The 20,832-nt window shown below is 49.6% G+C and overlaps 1 protein-coding gene across 1 annotated transcript in view; it reads left to right on the top strand.

The window, feature by feature from the left end:
* Positions 1–7,512: 7,512 nt before the first annotated feature.
* The window catches only part of FAM162B (family with sequence similarity 162 member B), an 81,137-nt gene continuing 67,817 nt past the window's right edge, over positions 7,513–20,832 (top strand). The window contains exons 1-2 of the mRNA XM_069236755.1: positions 7,513–7,696; positions 8,044–8,155. Coding sequence (XP_069092856.1) covers positions 7,576–7,696; positions 8,044–8,155 — 233 coding nt within the window. The 5' untranslated portion in view covers positions 7,513–7,575. The remainder of the gene's footprint in view (positions 7,697–8,043; positions 8,156–20,832) is intronic.

Below are 20,832 nucleotides of genomic sequence, written 5' to 3'. Positions count from 1 at the left end.
TTTCTTTCCCTGTCCCATCCGCTTCTTGAACCTGTCCTCTAATGATCAGTCCCCTGCCTGTCCTTGTCTACTTAATACTCCTTCCCGTCCTAATACCTGACATGCCCTGCCAAATCCGTCCTCCACCCGAGTTTTAACTAGCTGCCCTGCAGCTGTCCCCGCCGAGGCCCGCACCTGTCCAAAGCGACAAACTCAAAGAAGAGGCACCCGCTCCAACAAAACAGCCTGATAACTGGGAGGGAGGGCGGGAAAAACAACCAAGCGGAGCCCAGACTAACGTCCCAGCCACCAGGTCACCTTTACAAAATGGTGGCTATGGACACAAAATGTCCGTATAAATAAGCCCCCCGCCCATCCCTTAACTGGCACCCCCGACGCCCAACCGCGTCGCGGGTCGTGCCACCTCCCCCAAAACCGCCGGGGGAGAATTCCTCGTGCCTCGTCCTCCCCCCCGAGGCCCCTTTGGGAGAGAGTGACCAGACCAACACGCGTTCTTCTGTGTGTAAAAGGCCGCTTTATTGGAACAGGTGCCCTAAGCCTACCCCGCCTGGCCTTTGCCTTACAAAACTAAAGCCTCACTAGACATAAATCACCTGACCCCGCCCCTCCCCCTCCCCTAACCCGGACCCTCCCCCCTTTCTTCTCGTCCTGTCTCCTCCTTCCTCTTGTCTCCTTTCTTTCCCTGTCCCATCCGCTTCTTGAACCTGTCCTCTAATGATCAGTCCCCTGCCTGTCCCTGTCTACTTAATACTCCTTCCCGTCCTAATACCTGACATGCCCTGCCAAATCCGTCCTCCACCCGAGTTTTAACTAGCTGCCCTGCAGCTGTCCCCGCCACCAGAAAAGGCCCCTGACTTTTCTGCCCCCCCTTAGGGCTCCTTGAACAACTTCGTCAACTGCTCCTTTATCTGCAAAAGGTACAACTCCATTCCTATAAACGATAAGTGCACTCCATCATCCCTAAAGAACTCGGCGTCTTCAAATTTCAAATCTAAGTGCTCCAAAAATGTTATTCCACGCCCGACGCAAAAACCCTTCATCTCTTTATTCAGCTTCCGCCTGGCTCTCTCAATTGCCCCGGGCTTCCTCGCCCCTCTCCAAACCCGACGCGGAACAAACGCGGTCCAAACTATGTGGGAACCTTTCCACTGCTCTGATACCACCTGTAAGTCTCGCTTCATCTTTTTCAATAAGTTGAGACCTGTTGTTCGCACCAAATCGTTCTCCCCTAGATGAATCAAAAACACATCCGGACAATGTGCCCTGCCCTTAACTGTTTGCAGCCTTGGTAACAGCTCATCCCACAACATGCCCCCTTTTCCTATCCACCTAACCCTGAACCGCGCCGACTCTAGCCCCAAGTTGTCTCCCATTGATGCTCTCCGCGCCTGCCGCTGCGCCCACTTTATGAATGAGTGTCCAATGACCCATATATCCATGTACTCCGCATCTGGCCCCAGGACCGCACCTGAAAAAGAGAAAACACGCATGAAAGTAGTTGCCGCACACGTTAAAATTTTAACCACCCCCCCCGCACATAGCGCCTAAAACAATCCGATTTCCATCGACCCATAGCCATCAACTCCTCTCTGTTCCATCCCTTGTTCCCTGCCTCTGTGGCCACCCCAATTCTAAAGGAGTGCGTGCCGAAATCCCTTGGCTCCAGGCCGATCCTAGCCAGTCCCTTTCTCAAGACTGCCAAAAGTTGGGCTGCGGAAACCCACCTACCATCCGCGTGGCAGAAAACCGGACCCTCTAAGGATAAAGCCCTCTCCCTCAGACGGACCCCCAGCCCTACCGGACAAACAAATCTATTCGGATAGGGCCTAAGGTATACCATAGCCCCAGCACCTTTTTGATCTGTCTTCGAATGCCGGACTCGCAACACCAGACTGTCTTCCCTTCGCTGCACTTCATTCCATCTAATCCCCTCTCTCTCTCGTAACCCAAGCAACTCAGACACCCGAAAGGCCCCAAAAACAACCACGCCATCAATGTCCTGAACGTTAGCGCCTCATACGCATCATAACATACGTCCCCCAATACCTGAAGCAACAATTTCAAAATTGCCATAGATATTGGTCGCCTGACACGTCCCGTCGCTCCCAACGACTTCTCCCAACCCTGTAGGATCCTTAAGCCCAGCTCTCCCGCCGAGGGGGGTAACCCCATAATAGCTTCCCCATAAAACCGAGCGCCGACAACTTACCGGAAATCGTCACCCTGGTCTGCCCTTTACCAATCAACTCCATAATAAATTGGACTACGTCCTCAACAATGTCCTCTTGCCTTGCCCGACGACGAGCCCCTGATTGTAAGAACTCACTCCAAGCTTTTGCATACGCTCGCCGTGTAGACGGAGCCAAGGAGTTCAAAACCAGCTGTAACATCCGCGATCGCCTACTTTCCAAAGTACCTCCGGCATGCGTATTCTTCTCAGCGCGACGCCCGTGGTTAATCCATGGAAACGCTGCCACTGTGAACGAGACAAAGCATCCGCTATGTCATTATCCGCCCCTGGCACATGGCGCGCTCTAAAATATATGTCGTGACGCAGGCACTGAAGGACGAATACACGCATCAACTGCAAAACCCCCACTTCGCGCGCCGATTGACGATTCACCATCTGCACCACTGCCATGTTGTCAACCCGGAAGAGCACCCGCGAATGACGCAGTTCCACACCCCATAGCCAAACCGCTACCACCAGCGGAAAGAGTTCCAAAAACGCAATACTGCGGCCCCCGTGCTTCCACTCGATGGGCCATTCTTCCGCGCACCATTGTCCATCCCAATACACACCAAAACCATAAGCTCCCGACGCATCTGAGAACAACTGCACGTCCCAGTCGCAACTCCTCCACACCTTCAACGGTATGCCGTTAAAAGCTTCCAAAAACCTTACCCACATCCGCAAATCCTCACGCACCCCCACCTTCAACCGCACATGGTGATGTGGAAGTGCGTGCCCTGCAAGTGCTAACGATAGTCGTCTGCAAAATGTTCGGCCCGCGCGCACCACCCTACACGCAAAGTTTAAGTGCCCCAACAGCACTTGGACCTCTTTTACCGCCACCTTATTCTTGGCCACCATTTTCCGAATCCGTTCCACCATGTCTGCCTTTTTGTCAGCCGGAAATCTGGCCACGCCCTCCACCGTGTCCAGCTCTATACCCAAAAACGACAGTGCCGTGGTTGGCCCAACTGTCTTTTCGGGAGCCAGGGGTACTCCCAGGTCTCCCATTATTCTCACAAAGCCGCTCAGCACCGCCGCACAAAGCGTGCTGTCCGCCGGCGCAGCAAAGAAAAAATCATCCAGATAATGTGTCACCCATTTGTGACCCGTAATCCTCTGAAAAATCCATTGGAGAGCCGTACTGAATTGCTCAAACAGCGCGCACGAGCTGGAGCAACCCATGGGCAGGGCCTTGTCCACATACCAATTGCCCCGAAATTGTATACCCAACAACCCAAAATCGTCCGGGTGAACCGGGAGTAATCGAAATGCCGACTTCACATCCTTCTTTGCCATCAGGGCACCCGAGCCCAACTGTTCAATCATCGCAACCGCCACATCCACGGACGCATAAGACACCCTGGTAAACTCCTCTGGAATAAAATCGTTCACCGATGTTCCCTCGGGCCATGACAAATGGTGGATAAGCCGAAACTGCCCTTTTTCTTTTTTGGGCACAACCCCAATAGGGGACACAATGAGATTCTCCAATGGCCAGACCGGGAAGGGGCCCGCCATGCGACCCTCTCGCACCTCCTTGTCGAGCTGGTCTTGCACCAACCCCTCTTTGCCGCGCACCGATTTCAAATTTTCCACCCAACGCCGCTCCCGTGGACCGCGATAACCCAACCGAAAGCCAACCCGAAAACCCCTCACCAACAAACGCGCCTCCGACGGCTTATCATAACCCACCAAATACTTCTCCAAACAATCCACTTTAACCGGCGTACGAGCCCTTACTCGCCACCCCTTGTCGCTGTCGCTGTCCATCTCGCGCGCCATAGCCGTTGCCCGAACCTCCGCTCTGCGCCCCTCCCGAAACCGTAGCATTCTGCTGCCCTCCACAAAGCGTGACTGGATGTCTCCCCGCACACTTAGAGCATTCGTGCCGGAACTTGCAGTACTCTCTGGTGCAAAGTCCCTTATTATAATCCCAGCAAGCTCCCGTTCGACCCGACCCGGCGCTGGTGGACCTGTTTGGGCTGGAGCCTCCTGACCCCACCCCCTGGGTGGGGCGGTCCCGAAAGGGCCGATAAATTATAGGCAGGCCACTTGCCGTAAAGACAGTCTTGCCAAACTTCGCTGGACCCATGGTATGCTGCCACAGATCCGAATCAATTTCCCCCCACTGCACTTCTGGATCTGCTGCCAAACGCGCCTGAAATTCTTCATCGTATTGCCGCCAGGCATAACCACCGTAGTTGAGTTGTGCCTTACGAATAATATCCATATATTTAAACAACGCCACCGACCGCTCTGGGAACCTCTCGCAGTAAACACTGGCAAAAATCAAGAAGGCGGCCGTCCAGTTTTCAATGGTTACCGGCACTTTCGGCCTCTTTGAGAGCTCCCACTCTTCCTCCTTGGAGCCCTCTTTTGCCCTGATCTCCCTGTGTAATAATTTGAGAATATCAACGTATTCCCCTTTCCAAATCTTTTCTTCCGTGGCCGTTGTTAAATGCGCCCCCAGCGGCTTCGCCGTACCCATGTAAGGCAACCTCGCCCGTTTCGATACCGGCTCTTTCTCCTTCTCCTCCTTTGCCTTCCCCGCTTTTTCCCCGCCAGACAGTTTCTCTTCATCACCCGCCGCCACTGTACCGCCCAGCGCGCCGTCCGTCGACACCCCCGTATCCTGAACATATCTCCCTTTCAACAAGCGTACTGATTCCTCCCTCGCTTCCGACGCCACAGACACCATTGAAACCGCCGAACTCTTACCTGGTGACAAAAGCGGGGGCCGCTCCTGAACCTTCCGCTGCTCTCCCAATCTCTCCCGCGCCGCCTTCGACTGACTGTTCACCTGCGACACCTGTAACGACTGACGGACAGGGTTAGCCACTCCCCGCCCCTGCCGATCCCACCATTCGCTCTCACTCCCACTAGTGCGCAGCTCCCCTTCTTCGAGGGTCACCACGGACCTCCTGTCCTCTTCATCCAATCTTTTCTTCCATCCCTTGACTCCACTCCCTTTACACTGTGCACAACCCGCAGCCTCTCCGCCATACCGCCATTGTCTTACCGGGCCCAGACGTTGCTCCTCCCAAGCTGCTGCGTCAGGGGGCGCATCGCCCACACCACCACACAGCCTCGCAGAAGCGTCTGCAGCCCTCCTCCGCCAACCACGCCGTCCTGATGACGCCATCCGGCTAGCCGCCCTGGGGCTAGCCTTCTCTTCCTCCCAGGGTGATAGAGCCGCCCTTTGCTCTCCTGGGTCATCATCCTCAAAATCTAGTGGGCCGTGTCCAAAAAGGTCTGGTGTACCGGGTGCACCCACCCTTCCAATTAACTGACCCTCCCCAAAACCTGCCTCTAGCACCCCTTCCTCTTCACTCACGCTGCTACCTTCCTCCTCTCTAGGCCTATCCCCGCCCAGGGGACCTGTGCCCCGTCCAGGGTTCCCAGCCTTGACTGCCGTGGAGGGCCCCTCCCCCGCTGACTCCACCTCACTCTCATCACTCCGGGCCCCCCCATCTTCCTCACTGCTCCAAACCAACATGGTGGGCCATTTTGAGGAAATGGGGACCAAAGGGTCCCTCTGCTCCCCAGATTCAGCTGCCATCCCTCTGCCCCCCTTCCCCCCACCCGACGCCAGGTGCAAACGCTCTCTCTCTGTCCCTGCCTCGCCTACAAGAAAAGAGCCGGAAACTGGCCCCGCCCTGCAGCCTCCATAACGACTGGGCTGCTCGCTGCCCTTCTTTTTTAAACATTTATGTGTGGCGCCGGGCCGCGCCCCGTAACGCCGCACTGCCGGGCTGCGCCGCGCCTTGCCGGCGCTCGCGCCAGCCCCCTGGCCTCTGCACGCTTCCAGGGAAGCCCTCGGGGCTTCCCTATCCGAGACGCCCCCCACACGCCCACGGCCCGCCCTGCCTGCCCCGGGACCCGCCTCCCTCCACCCCCGGCCCCTAGCCGCACCCACCTTCCTCCTAAGTGCGTCGCGCGGCGGGGAGCATGCCGCGACCGCTGCGGCCACGCCGGCCGAAGCCCGGCGCACCGGGCGACCAGGCACCAATGCCTCTGGTGCCAATAAGTCCAGGCGTCCCGCTTCACGGAGCAGCGCCAGCGCCTGTTGGACTTTGTTCTCCATCTCGCCTGAACGGTAAGCTCAGCACGCACTCCGCGCCACTAGATCCCTCGTTAACGGTCCTCGCAGTGTTATTTAACACCACCTGCCCCGCTATTCCAACCTGTACACAGCTACTTCTATCCGACCCTAAAATTACCTGCACGCCGACTTGTCTACCACTGTATAAAACAATAGCTACCAAAATACCACTTAACAAAACAACCAAGCGGAGCCCAGACTAACGTCCCAGCCACCAGGTCACCTTTACAAAATGGTGGCTATGGACACAAAATGTCCGTATAAATCAGCCCCCCGCCCATCCCTTAACTGGCACCCCCGACGCCCAACCGCGTCGCGGGTCGTGCCACCTCCCCCAAAAACCCCGGGGGGGAATTCCTCGTGCCTCGTCCTCCCCCCCGAGGCCCCATTGGGTGGCGAGAGCAGCCTAAACTGTACCAGTGAGGTCAACAGAGACGCTTTTTCACATGCGCCAGATGAGAAGGTTGGGATACACATAAAGCAGAAAAATACTCAGCCGAGAAAAAATGAATGACAGTAACCAAATCAGTGACATGAGACACACTATTATGCCTTATTAACACCTCAAAGAGACCATTATTTTGGGACCGTGTCATTCTGGCAACTCATTTTGAAAAATATACGACAGAAAGGAAATCACTATATCGTCGGAAGATTGTTTGCATAATGGTCCGAGTCCGACTTACACCTAGGAAGAGGATGTGACTTTACGGGTAGAGCTACCCACTTCGAAACTAGGGAACCATGTTCAAGTCCCGGCATCGGCTAAACTTTTAGTGATTCTGGGCAAATCACTTAATTCCCCCATGTCTAAAAATAAATCTGAGTATCCGTAATGTAACAGTGCCCGTAGGTCGAACCTTCGCTATATAAAACTGGAAAAAAAATATTTAATTGGAGCTATTGGTGTTTTAAACTTATCCAGGAGCGCTTCTGATTGTTTCAAGGGCTGATAAGATGTTTGTTTTTTTCACTCAAGGCTTATTTTCTTTTTGTAGGATGGTGACCGAGATAGCAGAATCTTTAAAGCTACTCCATAAACCCAGGGCAGACGCAGCTGGCACCATTCTTTTGGCAGGGTACAGTGCCCTCCCTTCATCCCACCCATCCTGTGTGTCTGCTGCACTCGGTGATGCGCCGGGAGAAGGCTGGAGTCCTCGAGTGCTCTGCCAACAGCTGGAGAAGGAGCAGCGGGTGCGTAGCTGAGACCTGAAGCTGTACTCTGCGTCAGGAGGGGATGGCATCTCAGGTCACCAGAGTTACCATGTTTGGTGCCACTCGCGGCATCACCCGACACCTTGGCGTGGCAATACAGCGCGCGCCCCCTACCGGTCACCGAAATCCTCACCACGCAGCAGGTAAGTAAGACACTTCTACCGATTCCATCAGTGCTGTAAGTGGGCAAAGGAGGGCATTGGAGAAGGATGCTCAGGTGTCATTCGAAAGTACTAATGCGCGTCCTCCGCACCTACAGTATTTTTTTTTTGGGAAAGCCACATTTTTTAATCAGAAAAGCCGATAAAAACACAGATAAAGACAAAAATGTTCTTACTATCGGTGCAGTTTTAAACAGAGCTGATTGCAGTCAGCCCAAGTAAACTCCGTTTTTCAAAACAGTTTAAAATACAGAGCATCGATTCCGAGAAAATCCAGCACGCCGCCCAAGCCTTTGTAACTAAAAACTAGTTTTTTTTACTGTTTTTAGACGACAAGAAGAAGACTGAGCTGCCCCGCTACAGACCCTCTCACTTCGACAAGAAAGTGCTCCTCTGGACCCGACGCTTCAAAACCGAGGCTGACATTCCCGACACCATCCCGTGAGTACTGCTAAGCAAACACATTCCGCCTGCGTGCTGCTGAGCCAATCCTGTCTGAGTGCTGCTAAACCAAGCTTCTGTGCAGCAGATTCCAGACTGCCTGAGCACTGATGAGCTGACCCTATTTCATTGTCAGGACACAAGTCGAGGGTACACGCGGGAAGACAGCGTCTACCCTCTCTTTTCACAGGGTGGACGCCCTCTATCCTGCCAAGAGGTTGGACCCCACAGAAGATGCTAAACATGTCTCAATGTAGTTTTCAGACACGGGGACACATTCATCAGTTCCTGCGCGTTGTCTGCTTTCATTCTGAACACCAACATGCGGGCACGGAAAGGGTTTATCAGTCTGAAATTAAGGGGCCGTCAGGCCTCCTTTAGTTGGAATATCCTGCCTGAGTGCTATGGGGAACCTCACACCTAAATGCAATGAAAGGGAAACAAAGGCAATAACGTTTCCACCCCTAGCCCTTTTGTCATCTGACATGTCTACACACACCTACTTTCATGACCAATTACAATTGCATCACCAACAAAACAGACCACACGCAGTCTGAGGGGAAAAAGTGTTGCAAGATTGTTCATATTCTGTTATGCAGTACACAGGTAGGGTTAATTCACGGGTGATCATAAGAGTGCATCGCCATTTAGGATTAACCGCTGACACCCATCAAAAACAATCTCTAGCCACTGGTATAGGCGTCCGCATGGCAAGTGACAGTGCGGGCGCTTGCCCAACTCCCCCCCCCCCCCCCCCCCCAGATTTACATACAGTCTGCTGTGCAGGCTCACAGTGCAGTGTAACACTACGGCAGCCGTAGTATTATGCTGCCTCAGGATGGATGACATTATAATTATGCCCCCCCCCCCACCTTTGAAAAACTTTCTGCGATCGCCCATGGCCACTGAGCATCATATTGCCATTTTATTATTCATCCAGTGCTGCATATTTCGCATTAGGTCTGGGGCCAAATACATTTTTAGTCATTGCCAGTGCTTTAAATGGGCCGGTACTGTCCGGTACTGAGTACCGGCACTTTTTTATTTTGAGAGGGAGAGTACCGGCACATCTCAAGAAAAACGTAATACTTTCAATTGGAGAGTACCGGCACTTCTTAGAAACAAGCAGGTACTCTGATACAGAGTACCGGCACTTTAGTTTTTCCATTTCAAGCACTGGTCATTGCTACACACATGCCACCATGAAGCGAGGTAAGGCCAACCCCCAGCTGTCAGGATACCATCTGCCCCTTACGAGATGAAGGGATCACTGTTGGGTTCATTTTCTGGCACCCTACAGTCTCATATTTAGTGTCCGCCATCTCCACCTGATGGGGTATTAACCGCTTTTTTTGCCTTAGGATCACCCTGTAACTCCGCTTGCAATACTGTACAGTGATTAGCTGCTCTTCTTGGCTCTCCTATTCCTGTCAGGTGTGTGGTAAATTCCTCGGCTGCTGGCCATTGAAAGAGAAATATTCAGGCGGCAAGCCTACCTAAATACCCCCTCAGACCTCCTCCCAGACCAGAAATGTCGTCATACACTTAGGTTCAAGGGAGAGGTGGAACCTCTCGCTGGCCGTGGCTACCATACCAAGCCAGGTGGCCACTGACAAAATAATAACCTGGGCAGTGAGGAAACACTAAGGGGCTGTCCCCTTTAGTGTCCCCCTGTGGATAACCTGGCCATTCACCTATCACTTCACAGGTACTTAAGAGAGGCACGGTTTGACTTTATTCATGACCTCTATATAAGACATATGCATGCACTGTAAGAATGTCAGGTGTGTTGATCTTTCCCACTTTTTAAACAAATAACTTAAATACCACTATTTTGTTTTATTTCTTTTATAGCGCTATAGAGCTCCACTCATCCAAATGCAGGATGTCAGAGTGCGTTACATCACACATGCATATTACACACTGACAATAAATCATATGTGTGTAAATCAATGTGTAGGATGTGTTTCATAATACAGTGTGGGTCCCAAAATGTAGGAGCCACATCTTATTCCCAGTTTGCATGCCATAGGAAATAAGGGTGTGTAGGAAACTGCCATGGGTTTTTTAATTTGATTTCATGTTTTGTGTCATACAGACAGTACATCTAAAACATCAGTTTTGATTTAATTGTGTCATCCAACAGTTTCTAACACAGCCTAAAGTAAATCATAACTAGGGTTTTTCCAGTGATATACATATATTCCTTGTACAAACTAAGGTTCAAAGGCTTTTAAAGTTGGCTAATATGTCAACAGTGGCTTTGCAAAAACTCAATAGTCATGAAATACTCAAGTGAAGGTGCTGGCTTCCCCTTGTTTCCTAAACCTTCCTACTAAGTAAGCCTTAAATATCACCCCTTCTACTATTTGAAAAGCTCAGAAAAAGATTTAATTGGGAAACTTCTTGATTATGTTTATAAATGTGAGGAAGATTGGTATGATGAAGTTCTTGGAGTAATACTGTGGTGCACTGATGAATGATGACTTTGTTGGCATGTGATAGTCGGTGTGTAGGCATATGGTTGATGTGTGCATGTACAATAGTGGATATTTCGGTTTATGAAGGTAAATGTGTTGTCATATAATGATGGCTTTTTTGATGTATGGGGTCGTTGTGTGAGCATCTGAAGGTAGGTAGATGAACGCTTGTTGGTGGTTGTGTACATACCAATGGAACTGCGTGGTTGTTTAATCAGGGATGTGTGGGTGTATACTGGTGTTTTTTTCAGACACATAAATGCAGGATTGTGTTTATTTACGATGTTAGCTGGGTTACAGAGTAGTTGCTGCTTGTTTTCTTATACGATGGTTGGTGGACACAAGTATGAAGGTCTGCATATTGAAATATTTATGGTGAGTGTGTGGGCATATGATGCAGTTAATTGTGTTTTATATTGTGTGGTGTAGTAGTTTTACTTTGAAAAGGTATGTGATGTTATTAAGAATGTATGCTGAGAGTGGGAACTTAACTCATGACTTTTTAATTTTCTAGCAGAGCCACTGTTAACGTATTAGTAAACCTACGATTTCAAGTTTATTCTTTTACTGAATCTGTGTTTTTTGTATTTTTATTTTGCTTTTATGTGCTACCACAAGATATTTTTTTATGTGATAGCAAGATAGTGGGTATTTTGGCACATGAAGGGTGTATTGGAATACTATGGTGGCTTTGTTAATGTATAATGTTGCCTGTGGTAGAGTGTTATAGGATGTGTTGGTCTAAGATGTTGGTTGTGTCAAGGAATTATGGTGTTTGTAGTGGTGTATAGTGTCTGGAGTGATGTTTGATGTTGGGTTTGTTGTCCTATAATACTGATTGTGATGGTGGTGATAATGTTGGTGCTAGTAATATTTGTGTTGAGGTGATGTTGGAAAGGGTGGTGGTGTTTTTCTGTAAATGGTGACAGGGACACTACTGGTACAAATGGTGGATGCATTTTGCATTAAAAATGGTGTTGCTTATAAGGGAAGTAGTGGTAATGGTGCTAATGATGACAGAGGCTGCAACAGGGTGTTGGTAATGATGGTCTTAGCGGTTGTGGTGTTGGTAATAAGAACAGTGATAATGTTGGTAATGATGATAATAAGGAGTTGGTGGTGGTGTTAGTAATAATTGAGGTAATGTAATTATGATGGTCATAATGATAGCAGTATCAGTAATAATGTTAATGTTAGTGTAAATGATGGGTGCTGTGGTAACTTTGGTGGAGGTAATGGTGTTGGTGGTTGTTAGAAATGGGTTCTCTAGTTGGTAGTGGTCCACACCCTGTTCAGGTAGGAACCATTACTCTAGTCAGAGTAAGGAAGCCACACAGCTAAGATAGCCCCTGCTCATCCTCTTGGTAGCTTGGCTCAAGCAGTCAGGCTTATCTCAGAGGCAATGTATAAAGTATTTGCACACACACACAGTAACACAGTGAAAACACCACACGTGTACTCCACACCAGTTTAGAAAAATAGCCAATATTGATCTGAGTAAAACAAGACAAAAATAGCAAAACTCAAAAAATACACAAGATATGAATTATTAAATCTTAATATGGAGCTTAGAAACACAACAGCTCCAACTGGGACTATCGCAACATCTTGACAGAGTTGTTCCCAAACATCCAACTCCACTCAAGAGGGAGTGCAGGCTGGGCACCGAGTAGCACCAATCCCAGGTACAGTACCTTGGAAACTAAGAAAACATAGACGTTGCATGGTGTCAGGAAGGCGAGGCATCGCTGGAGTTGGTGCGTTGTTGGTTCCTTACTGCTACAAGGGAGGTGAGGTTTTGGTTCCTTACTGAAAGGCCACGGAGTTGAGTTTCGGTTCCTCAAAGTTGCAGGGGAGGTGATGCGACATCGGTGGCAAGGCATGTAGGAAAGTACCCTCTTTTTGCCATGGTTACCCCATTTTCTGCCTGATATCAGTGTGTTTGACTGTGTTCACTGGGATCCTGCTACCAGGACCCCAGTGGTTATGCTCTCTCTCCTCTAAATGTTGTCACTGCATACTGGTAACCCAGTATTTCATCCACAACTGGCATACTGGTGCCCCCTTATAAGTCCCTAGTATATGGTACCTAGGTACCCAGGGCTTTGGGGTTCCAGGGGATCCCTATGGGATGCAGCATTTCTTCGCCACCCAAAGGGAGCCCATGCAAAGGCTTCTTCAGGACTGCCATTGCAGCCTACGAGAAAAGGTGCATGCACCCTTTCACTGCCACTTACACTGCATCAGGTCACTTATAAGTCACCCCTTTTGCAGGCCCTTCAGCCCTGAGGACAGGGTGCAGAGGGCACCCCTGTACTAGCAGAGGTGCCCCCACAACCTCCAGGACCATTTTACCGGACTTCGTGATTGCGGGGCACGATTTCTTACTCATCTACTGGACATAGGTCACTACCTATGTCCAGCCACATAATGGTAACTCCGAACATAGGCATGTTTAGTATCAAACATGTTGGAATCATACCCTAATGCTTTTGAAAGCACTGGTTGTATGATTCCATGCTCTCTGGGGGCTCCTTAGAGGACCCGCAGTATTGCCATTACAGCCTTTTGAGGTTTTCCAGGCAGCCCCAGCTGCTGCCACCTCTCAGACAGGTTTCTGCCCTCCTGTTGCTTGAGCAGGTCAAGCCCAGGATGGCAGAACAAAGGATTTCCTTTGGAAGAGGGGTGTTACACCCTCTCCCTTTGGAAATAGATGTTACAGACATGGGAGGGGTAGCCTTCCCAAGCCTCTGGAAATGCTCTGAAGGGCACAGATGGTGCCCTTCTTGCATAATCCAGTCTACACTGGTTCAGGGACCCCCAGTCCCTGCTCTGGCATGAAACTAGACAAAGGAAAGGGGAGTAACCACTCCCCTGTCCATCATCACCCCCGGGCGGTGCTCAGAGCTCCTCCAGAGGGTCCCTGGGTTTTGCCATCTTGGATTCCACTCTGGCAGGGCATTCTAGGAGCATCTGAGTGGCCAGTGCCAGCAGGTGGCGTCAGAGCCCTCCCCTGATATGTGCTTACCTGTTTAGCTGACAAATCCCCATTTCAGGGCTATTTAGGGTCTCTCTCTTGGGTGGTTCTTCAGATTTGGATTGCAAGACTCCAGCAGGAATCCTATGCATCCTTTATTTCACCTTCTTACGGAATAAACTGCATCTGGACCCTCCAGAAACTATACAAATTGCAATAAAGAAGGAAAGACACTTCTGCAACATTGTATCTTCAGCTCCTGCCAGCAAGTTCAACTATTTCCCAGTTGTGCATCCTCAGAGGACAGCCTGTCTCCACCCTGCACCAGAAGAATGGAGGAACCTCCCTTGGAGTGAAGGAGTCACTCTCCTGCTTCAGCAGGCACCTCTCTGCAATGACGACCTGTTGTGTGGGACCCTTCTCCTGATGAGCTGCGTAGATCCTGCATCACCAATGGTGGACTGAAGTTGACCTGAGGTAAAACTGTCCAACTTTGGAGGAGGTAAAAGCTTGCCTCCTTACGCAAGACAGTACCCCCGTGCACCATGTGTTTTACAGTTGGTAAGGCTTGTTGGCATCCTTCCAGAAGTTCTTCGTGCACCGGGCAGCTCTGGCCCCCAGCACCCCTTCCTGTGACGCACAGCTTACTGTGTGGTTCTCCAGCAGCATGGGACCCTTTGTTGTAGTGCTGCATGGGCCTCCTTTTGCACCTTCTTTATCCCCATGCTGTGGGACTCCTGTGCATGCTGTCTGGCATTTTAAGGGCTCTCTGAGTTGGTGAGTGCCCCTTCTGACTCCCTATCCTGGGTATAGTCCACCAGGTCCCTCCTGGTCACAGACAGCACCATTTTCCACTAACCGCAAACTTTGCGTATGCCAAGGCTTATTGGCAGTATCCAGCGATGCAAACCAGACTGCAATCATCCATCCAGCATGGGACATTATCTGTACCAACCAGGAACCCGCATCCATCTTTCTGGGTGCAGTACTGACTGTTGTTCTTCAGCGGTAGTTATTCTTTTGCACCTTCATCTGGGTTAGCAGGGGCTCCTGTTCTCCCTGGACTCTTCAATGCTTCTTGGACTTGGTCCCCTTCTTCCACAAGTCTTCAGGCCCAGGAATCCATTGTTGGTGTCTTGCAGTCTCGTCTGGTTCTTGCAAAATCTTCTTTCTCGTGTTCTTGTGTGTTCTGAGAAAGTTACTGTGATTTACTCCTGCTTTCCTGGGCTCTGGGGTGGGTTCTATTACTTACCTTTGGTGTTTTCTAATACTCCCAGTGCCCCTCTAGACACTATCAATCAATCAATCAATCAATCAATCATTCAATGAATCAAAGCATTTGTAAAGCGTACTACTCATCCTTGAGGGTCTCAAGGCACTGGGGGGGGGCTGCTACTGCTCGAACAGCCAAGTCTTGAACTATCTCATGAAGGTTAGTAGGCCCTGTGTCTGTCGCACATAGATAGGAAGACTGTTCCATGTCTTGGCGGCGAGGTGGGCGAATGATCTGCCAACGGCGGTCATTCTGTGGATGTGTTGGACAGTGGCAGGGGCAAGGTCAGCGGAGCAAAGCTGTTGGGTCAGGGTGTAGAATGAGAGCCGTTTGTTGAGGTATTCTGGTCCGGTGTTGTGCAGTGCCATGTGAGCGTGGGTGAGGAGTTTGAACGTGATTCTCTTGTTGATGGAGAGCTAGTGCAGGTCTCTCAGGTGGGCTGTGATGTGGCTGGGGATGTCCAGTATGAGGCGTACGGAGGCTTTCTGTATGCGTTGCAGTCTTTTCTGGAGCTTGCCCGTGGTTCCTGCGTAGAGGGTGTTGCCGTAGTTCAGGGGATCTATTTGTAGATCTTCCGAAGCATGCTGAGGGTGTTGAAGCAGGAAGAAGAGACGCCGTTGGCTTGCTGGGTCATTGATAGCAATGAGTCCAGGATGAATCCCTGGTTGCGTGCATGGTCGGTGGGTGTCGGTGCAGTTCCCAGTGTGGCAGGCCACCAGGAGTCGTCCCAGGCAGAGGGGGTGGAGCCGAGGATGAGGACCTCAGTTTTGTCAGAATTCAGTTTTAGGCAGCTGTTCTTCATCCATTCGGCGATGGCCTTCATTCCTTCGTGGAGGTTGGTTTTGGCGGTGGCGGGGTCTTTGGTGAGAGAGAGGATCAGCTGGGTGTCATCGGCGTATGAGATGATGTTGAGGTTGTGAGATCAATCAATGTTTGCAAGTGGAGCCATGTAAAAAGGAAAGTGGGTCAGGCTGGGGGACGATCCCTGGGGTACACCGCAGATGATCTTGGTGGCTTCAGAGCGGAATGGAGGGAGATGGAGTCTCTGGGTTCTGCTGGTGAGGAAGGCGGTGATCCAGTCCAGGGCTCTGTTGCGGATCCCTGCGTCGTTGAGGCATGTGTGCATAGGGTGTGGTGGCAGACGGTGTCTAAGGCAGCCGAGAGGTCTAGGAGGATGAGGCCCGTGGTTTCACCGTTGTCAAGTATGTTCCCGATATCGTTGGTGGCAGCGATGAGGGCATCCACTTTCTTAGTATATGGTTTGTGTTCCCCCAGGCCCATTTCTAACTATTGTGATTTTCACTATTTGCACTGTTTTCTAACTATTTTTACAGCTTTTCCTGCATACTAGTGTATATAATTTGTGTATTACTTATCTCCTAAGGGAGTATAGTCTCTATGGTATTTTTATTACTACAGTGGTATTGCATGAGCTTTGCATGTCTCCTAGTTAGGCCTTGGCTGCTCATCCACACTACCCCTAGAGAGCCTGGCTTCTAGACACTGTCCACATTTCACTAATAAGGGATAAGGGATAAGGGATAACTGGACCTGGCATAAGGTGCAAGTACCTTAGGTACCCACCACAAACCAGGCCACCCTCCTACAAGGCATCAGTTCCTATGACAAGACGGGGTCAATGAAGCCTGCAGGTCAAGATGCGAGGCATCAACTTGCTTTGTCACACTCACACCACAGGGCCACAGGTGCTGCGCCGGGTGTCACAGATGCTGGTAAAATGGCACTCGGGACTCACGGTGTTGTGGGACTTCAGAGGCACTGTGGCTGCATCGGGCCTGTGGCGTTGGTCACAGCTGTTGCACTCAGTAGGGACCACAGCTCTGGTGCAAGCAGCGGTGGGGATTCAGACAGTGGTGTATATTCCGAAGAAGCTGTGGAGTCATTGCACTTGTTTCTTCTTGTATAAACCAGAACTCACTTCCAAGGACCCAGGAAATGGATTTGGCACCACTTGGCAAATCAGGGCTCTCAGCAAGAAAGCCCGGGTGCTGTCAGATGAAGTTTCTGATGTCCCTGAGACTTCTTAACAGGAGGCATACTCAGTCCAAGCCCTTGGAGAACCTTTGGAAAGCAGGATATAGAAACCAAAGTCCAGTCCTTTCACTCACAGGACAGAAGCATCATGCCAGCACAGCAAAACAACAGGTAGAGTGGCAGTCCTTCCTACAGCATTCAGCTCTTCTTCCTGGCGAAATGTTCTCAGTCCAGAAGGATTCTAACTATGTGCTGTCAGGCATCCAGTGCTTACACCCTTTCCTGTCTTTGAAGTAGGCAAACTTGAACAAGAAGTGTTTGTAGTGCACCAGACCCTGCCTTTCTCTGACCTGGCACCAGACACACTCCAGGGGGCTGGAAACTGTTTTGTGTGAGGACAGACATAGCCCTATTCAGGTGCAAGTGTCAGCTCCTTCCACCACTCTAGCTCAGGAAGACCCATCAGCCTGGTGATAGGCCATCAGAATATGCAGCGCACACCTCAGCTCCCTTTGTGTGATGGTCTAGAGTGAATACACAAACAGCCCAACTGTCATTCTGACCCAGACGTGTATTCGGCAGACAGGCAGAGGTACAGAATGGTTAAGCAAGAAAATACCTACTTTCTAAAAGTAACATTTTCAAACTCACAATTCAAAAACCAACTACACCAAAAGATGTATTTTAAAATTGTGAGTTCTAAGACCTCAAACTCCATATCTCTATCCGCTTCCAATGGGAAATTACACTTTCAAGATTTTTCAAGGCAATCCCCATGTTACACTATGGGAGAGATAGGCCTTGGAATAGTGACAAACAAATTTAGCAGTATTTCACTATCAGGACATGTAAAACACACCAGTACATGTCCTACCATTTAAATGCACTACACCCTGCCCATAGGGCTTCCTTGGGCCAACTTTAGGGGTGACTTACATGAGGTAAAAGGGAGGGTTTGGGACTGGCAAGTGGGTGCATATGGCAGTGTAAAACTGCTCACACAGGCACAGCATTGGCAGGCCCAAGACATGTTTGCAGGGCTACTCATGTGGGTGGCACAATCAGTGCTGCAGGCCTACTAGTAACATTTGATTTGGGCCTGGGCACACCTGGTGCACCATACTAAGGATTTACTAGTAAATCAAACATGCCAATCATGGATGAACCAATCACCAATCACCAATACATTTTACACAGAGAGCATATGCACTTTAGCACTGGTTAGCAGGGGTAAAGTGCCCAGAGTCCTACAGCCAAACTAAACAAGTCAGAAAAAATAGGAAGAAGAAGGCAAACCAAAAAGGGCCAGGTCCAACAGTGGTACTGGTGTAAGTGGTGTTCATCTTGGCGGGGGTAAGGGTGGTGTAGGTAATGGGGGTAATGTAGCTGTTTGTGTCAAAGTTGTTGGAGATAATGTTGGTGGTAGAGCAAGAATTCATAGAGGACAATGAGTGATAGAAGTGTGGCACCTGGAACTCCAGTTTCTGAAAGCACTCTAGCCTCCTGTTGTTACTGGGATGCACTCTACTTTCAAGTTCCCTCAGGGACCTCCCAGGCTTTTGAGAATTGGGAACATGGGAGCATCTCAATGGCCCCAGGAAGTAGAACATCTGATAGTTGATCACTCTGTACTCCTTGCCAGCAATCATAATGGTTTAGCAGGATAGACTGAGCAGCTGTCATCTATCCTCATCTCCTTCTCCTCAACTGGTGACAGCTGCCATGTGGGTCTATCTCATCACAAAATGCAACTAATATTCAATACTTTAGGGGAGTCATTTTTACTACATGGGATGTTAATGTTCAAGTCCATCTGTGACCATCAATGCTCATCACTGCCAGGGGCCTTTGATGTTCAGAGCTGATGTGGACCACTGCAGTTTAATACTGCCATGGGTATGTGATATGCCATTGCTCCTTATTACTGGCAAAGGCCTCTTATCTTTAAAACTACTAAAGGCCATTGATGTTCATTATTGCAAGGGGCCACTGAAGCTCATCACTATCTTAAGCCATTGATACTGAGTACAGACTGGGATTATTAATTATGTTAGTGTCTAGGCCATTGGTGTTCATTACTACCTGTGCCCATTGATAAATGTGCCACCTCAAATTATTAAAGCTCATAATTATATGTGGCCGGTCTCAATATGGTTAAAAATGCTCTATGGGTGGATAACATGATAGAAGTAAATAAGAGACACAAAGATAATTACTAATAAAAGGCAATACACTTCATGGCATGGAAACCGTGAAGCACAAAACATACTAAATATATACAAACAGTATTGCAGGCAAGAGGGAGAAACAAATTGTGAGACCTGTATTTCTCACATAACTAAAAAAGGTAAAAAGTTAAGGACCAAAATAAAGTTATTGCAATTCAGGACACTAATAGCTTTCTCTGCAAAGGGACCGTTCCGGAGAGCCAGTGTGTAGGAAAGCAGAGTAATATGCAGTGATGCTCGATAGGCTTCATTATGTAATTCTCTAATAATATCCCAAAGATGGTCCTTTGGATTCACAATTATATATCCTTAGCTTAGTCCTGGTAGGGTGGCAAAGAGCAGTCAGGCTTTACTAGAGGAACATGTGTTAAGCATGTCAGAGTGTCAACATGGATGATAAGTAATTGACACAATTTGAAAGAAATCTGACTCCAATTTATAAACATAAAGCAGATTTTCATTTGATTTTAGACACCAAAACAAAGTAAATCAGATACGTATAACTTGAGTTATGGATTTAGGTGGGGAAAGAAAAATCACTCATTCACAAGCTGTCAAACTTTACCATTGCGGTCAATGGGAAAAATTATTGGTGACACTTTGTCACTTGTGGGGGGAGTCCACTGGTACTTACGTTTGTACAGATCCCAGGACCAAGCTGCAACAGTCAGACCAATTTTACCTCACTCGTGGGACTTGGGTACAGAGGTGTCCTGGCTGTCCATGGTGCTGAACACGGGAGCCGCTGGTGCTGAAAAATGGTACTCCTGACTCTCGGTCGCTTGAAGGTCGAGTTCATGGGACCCCACTGTGGGTTACACTTGTGTGGGCCCTTGGACCAGGATTCACCAGGCACAACAACTCCACCTAACGTGGGCATCTTGCATGCAGAGGTGTGCTTGGGTATCCTTGGTGCTGAACATGAGTTGCAGTTGCTGCGTTTACCACTGAAACGATGCAGGTGAGGAAGCAGATGCAAAAACTCAACAGAGCTACAGGTGATGTTGGATGAAGGCATTGTGCTGTGCCCTCAAGTTGTAGCATCAAGTAAAGATAGTGATGACTGGACGGGCCACCAAAAAGCCTTGACAGTGGTGAGGTGGAGGAGAAGCTATTTCCCGTTCTGGAGTTCCAGTGGAAAAAAGTAGCTAGCTGAAACTTTGAGATGAGCTAGACTATAGTTACCACAATGCACTGGACAACCTGTCTTTGGGCAAATCCCTCGGAGGGCCAGATGGCCAGCCCTTCTTCAGATCCGGTAGGTGCTTTTCAATTGCAGTGGACAGGGTACTAGTGCCACTAGTCCAACGGAGTCTGGTCTTGCCTTTGGCTCACAAAGGATTCACTGTTGCTAGGGGAAGCAGTCTTTGGTCCAGGATGAGCCACAGTTGAGCAGTTCCAGGAAGGTAGCCACAGGTTCAGGTATCACACCTTTTGTTCAGGTTCCTGTTGTCATTGATGCAGGATTTCTCTTGTCCTTTCTTCATAAGTTGCCACAGATCTGGTGTTCTGGTGCTAAGGGAGCCCTTTAAATCCTAGATTTAGGGCATTAAGGGTATGGGTGCAAGTTGCCAATGGGCTACGAGCCCCAGCGGCTAATCCGCCCCAGAGGTGACCACATCCTGTGGGTTGTGGCACCTTTTCTACCCAGAACCTTCTATTTTGCCTTTTTCAAGATGGCCAAGTCTTCTTTGGCTGTACAGACCAGGCTGCCAACCCTAGAT

Source organism: Pleurodeles waltl, chromosome 5, assembly GCF_031143425.1.
Source record: "Pleurodeles waltl isolate 20211129_DDA chromosome 5, aPleWal1.hap1.20221129, whole genome shotgun sequence".
Classification (NCBI taxonomy): domain Eukaryota; kingdom Metazoa; phylum Chordata; class Amphibia; order Caudata; family Salamandridae; genus Pleurodeles; species Pleurodeles waltl.
Note: the sequence above shows the minus strand (reverse complement) of the source record. Positions and strands in the feature narration are given on the sequence as shown.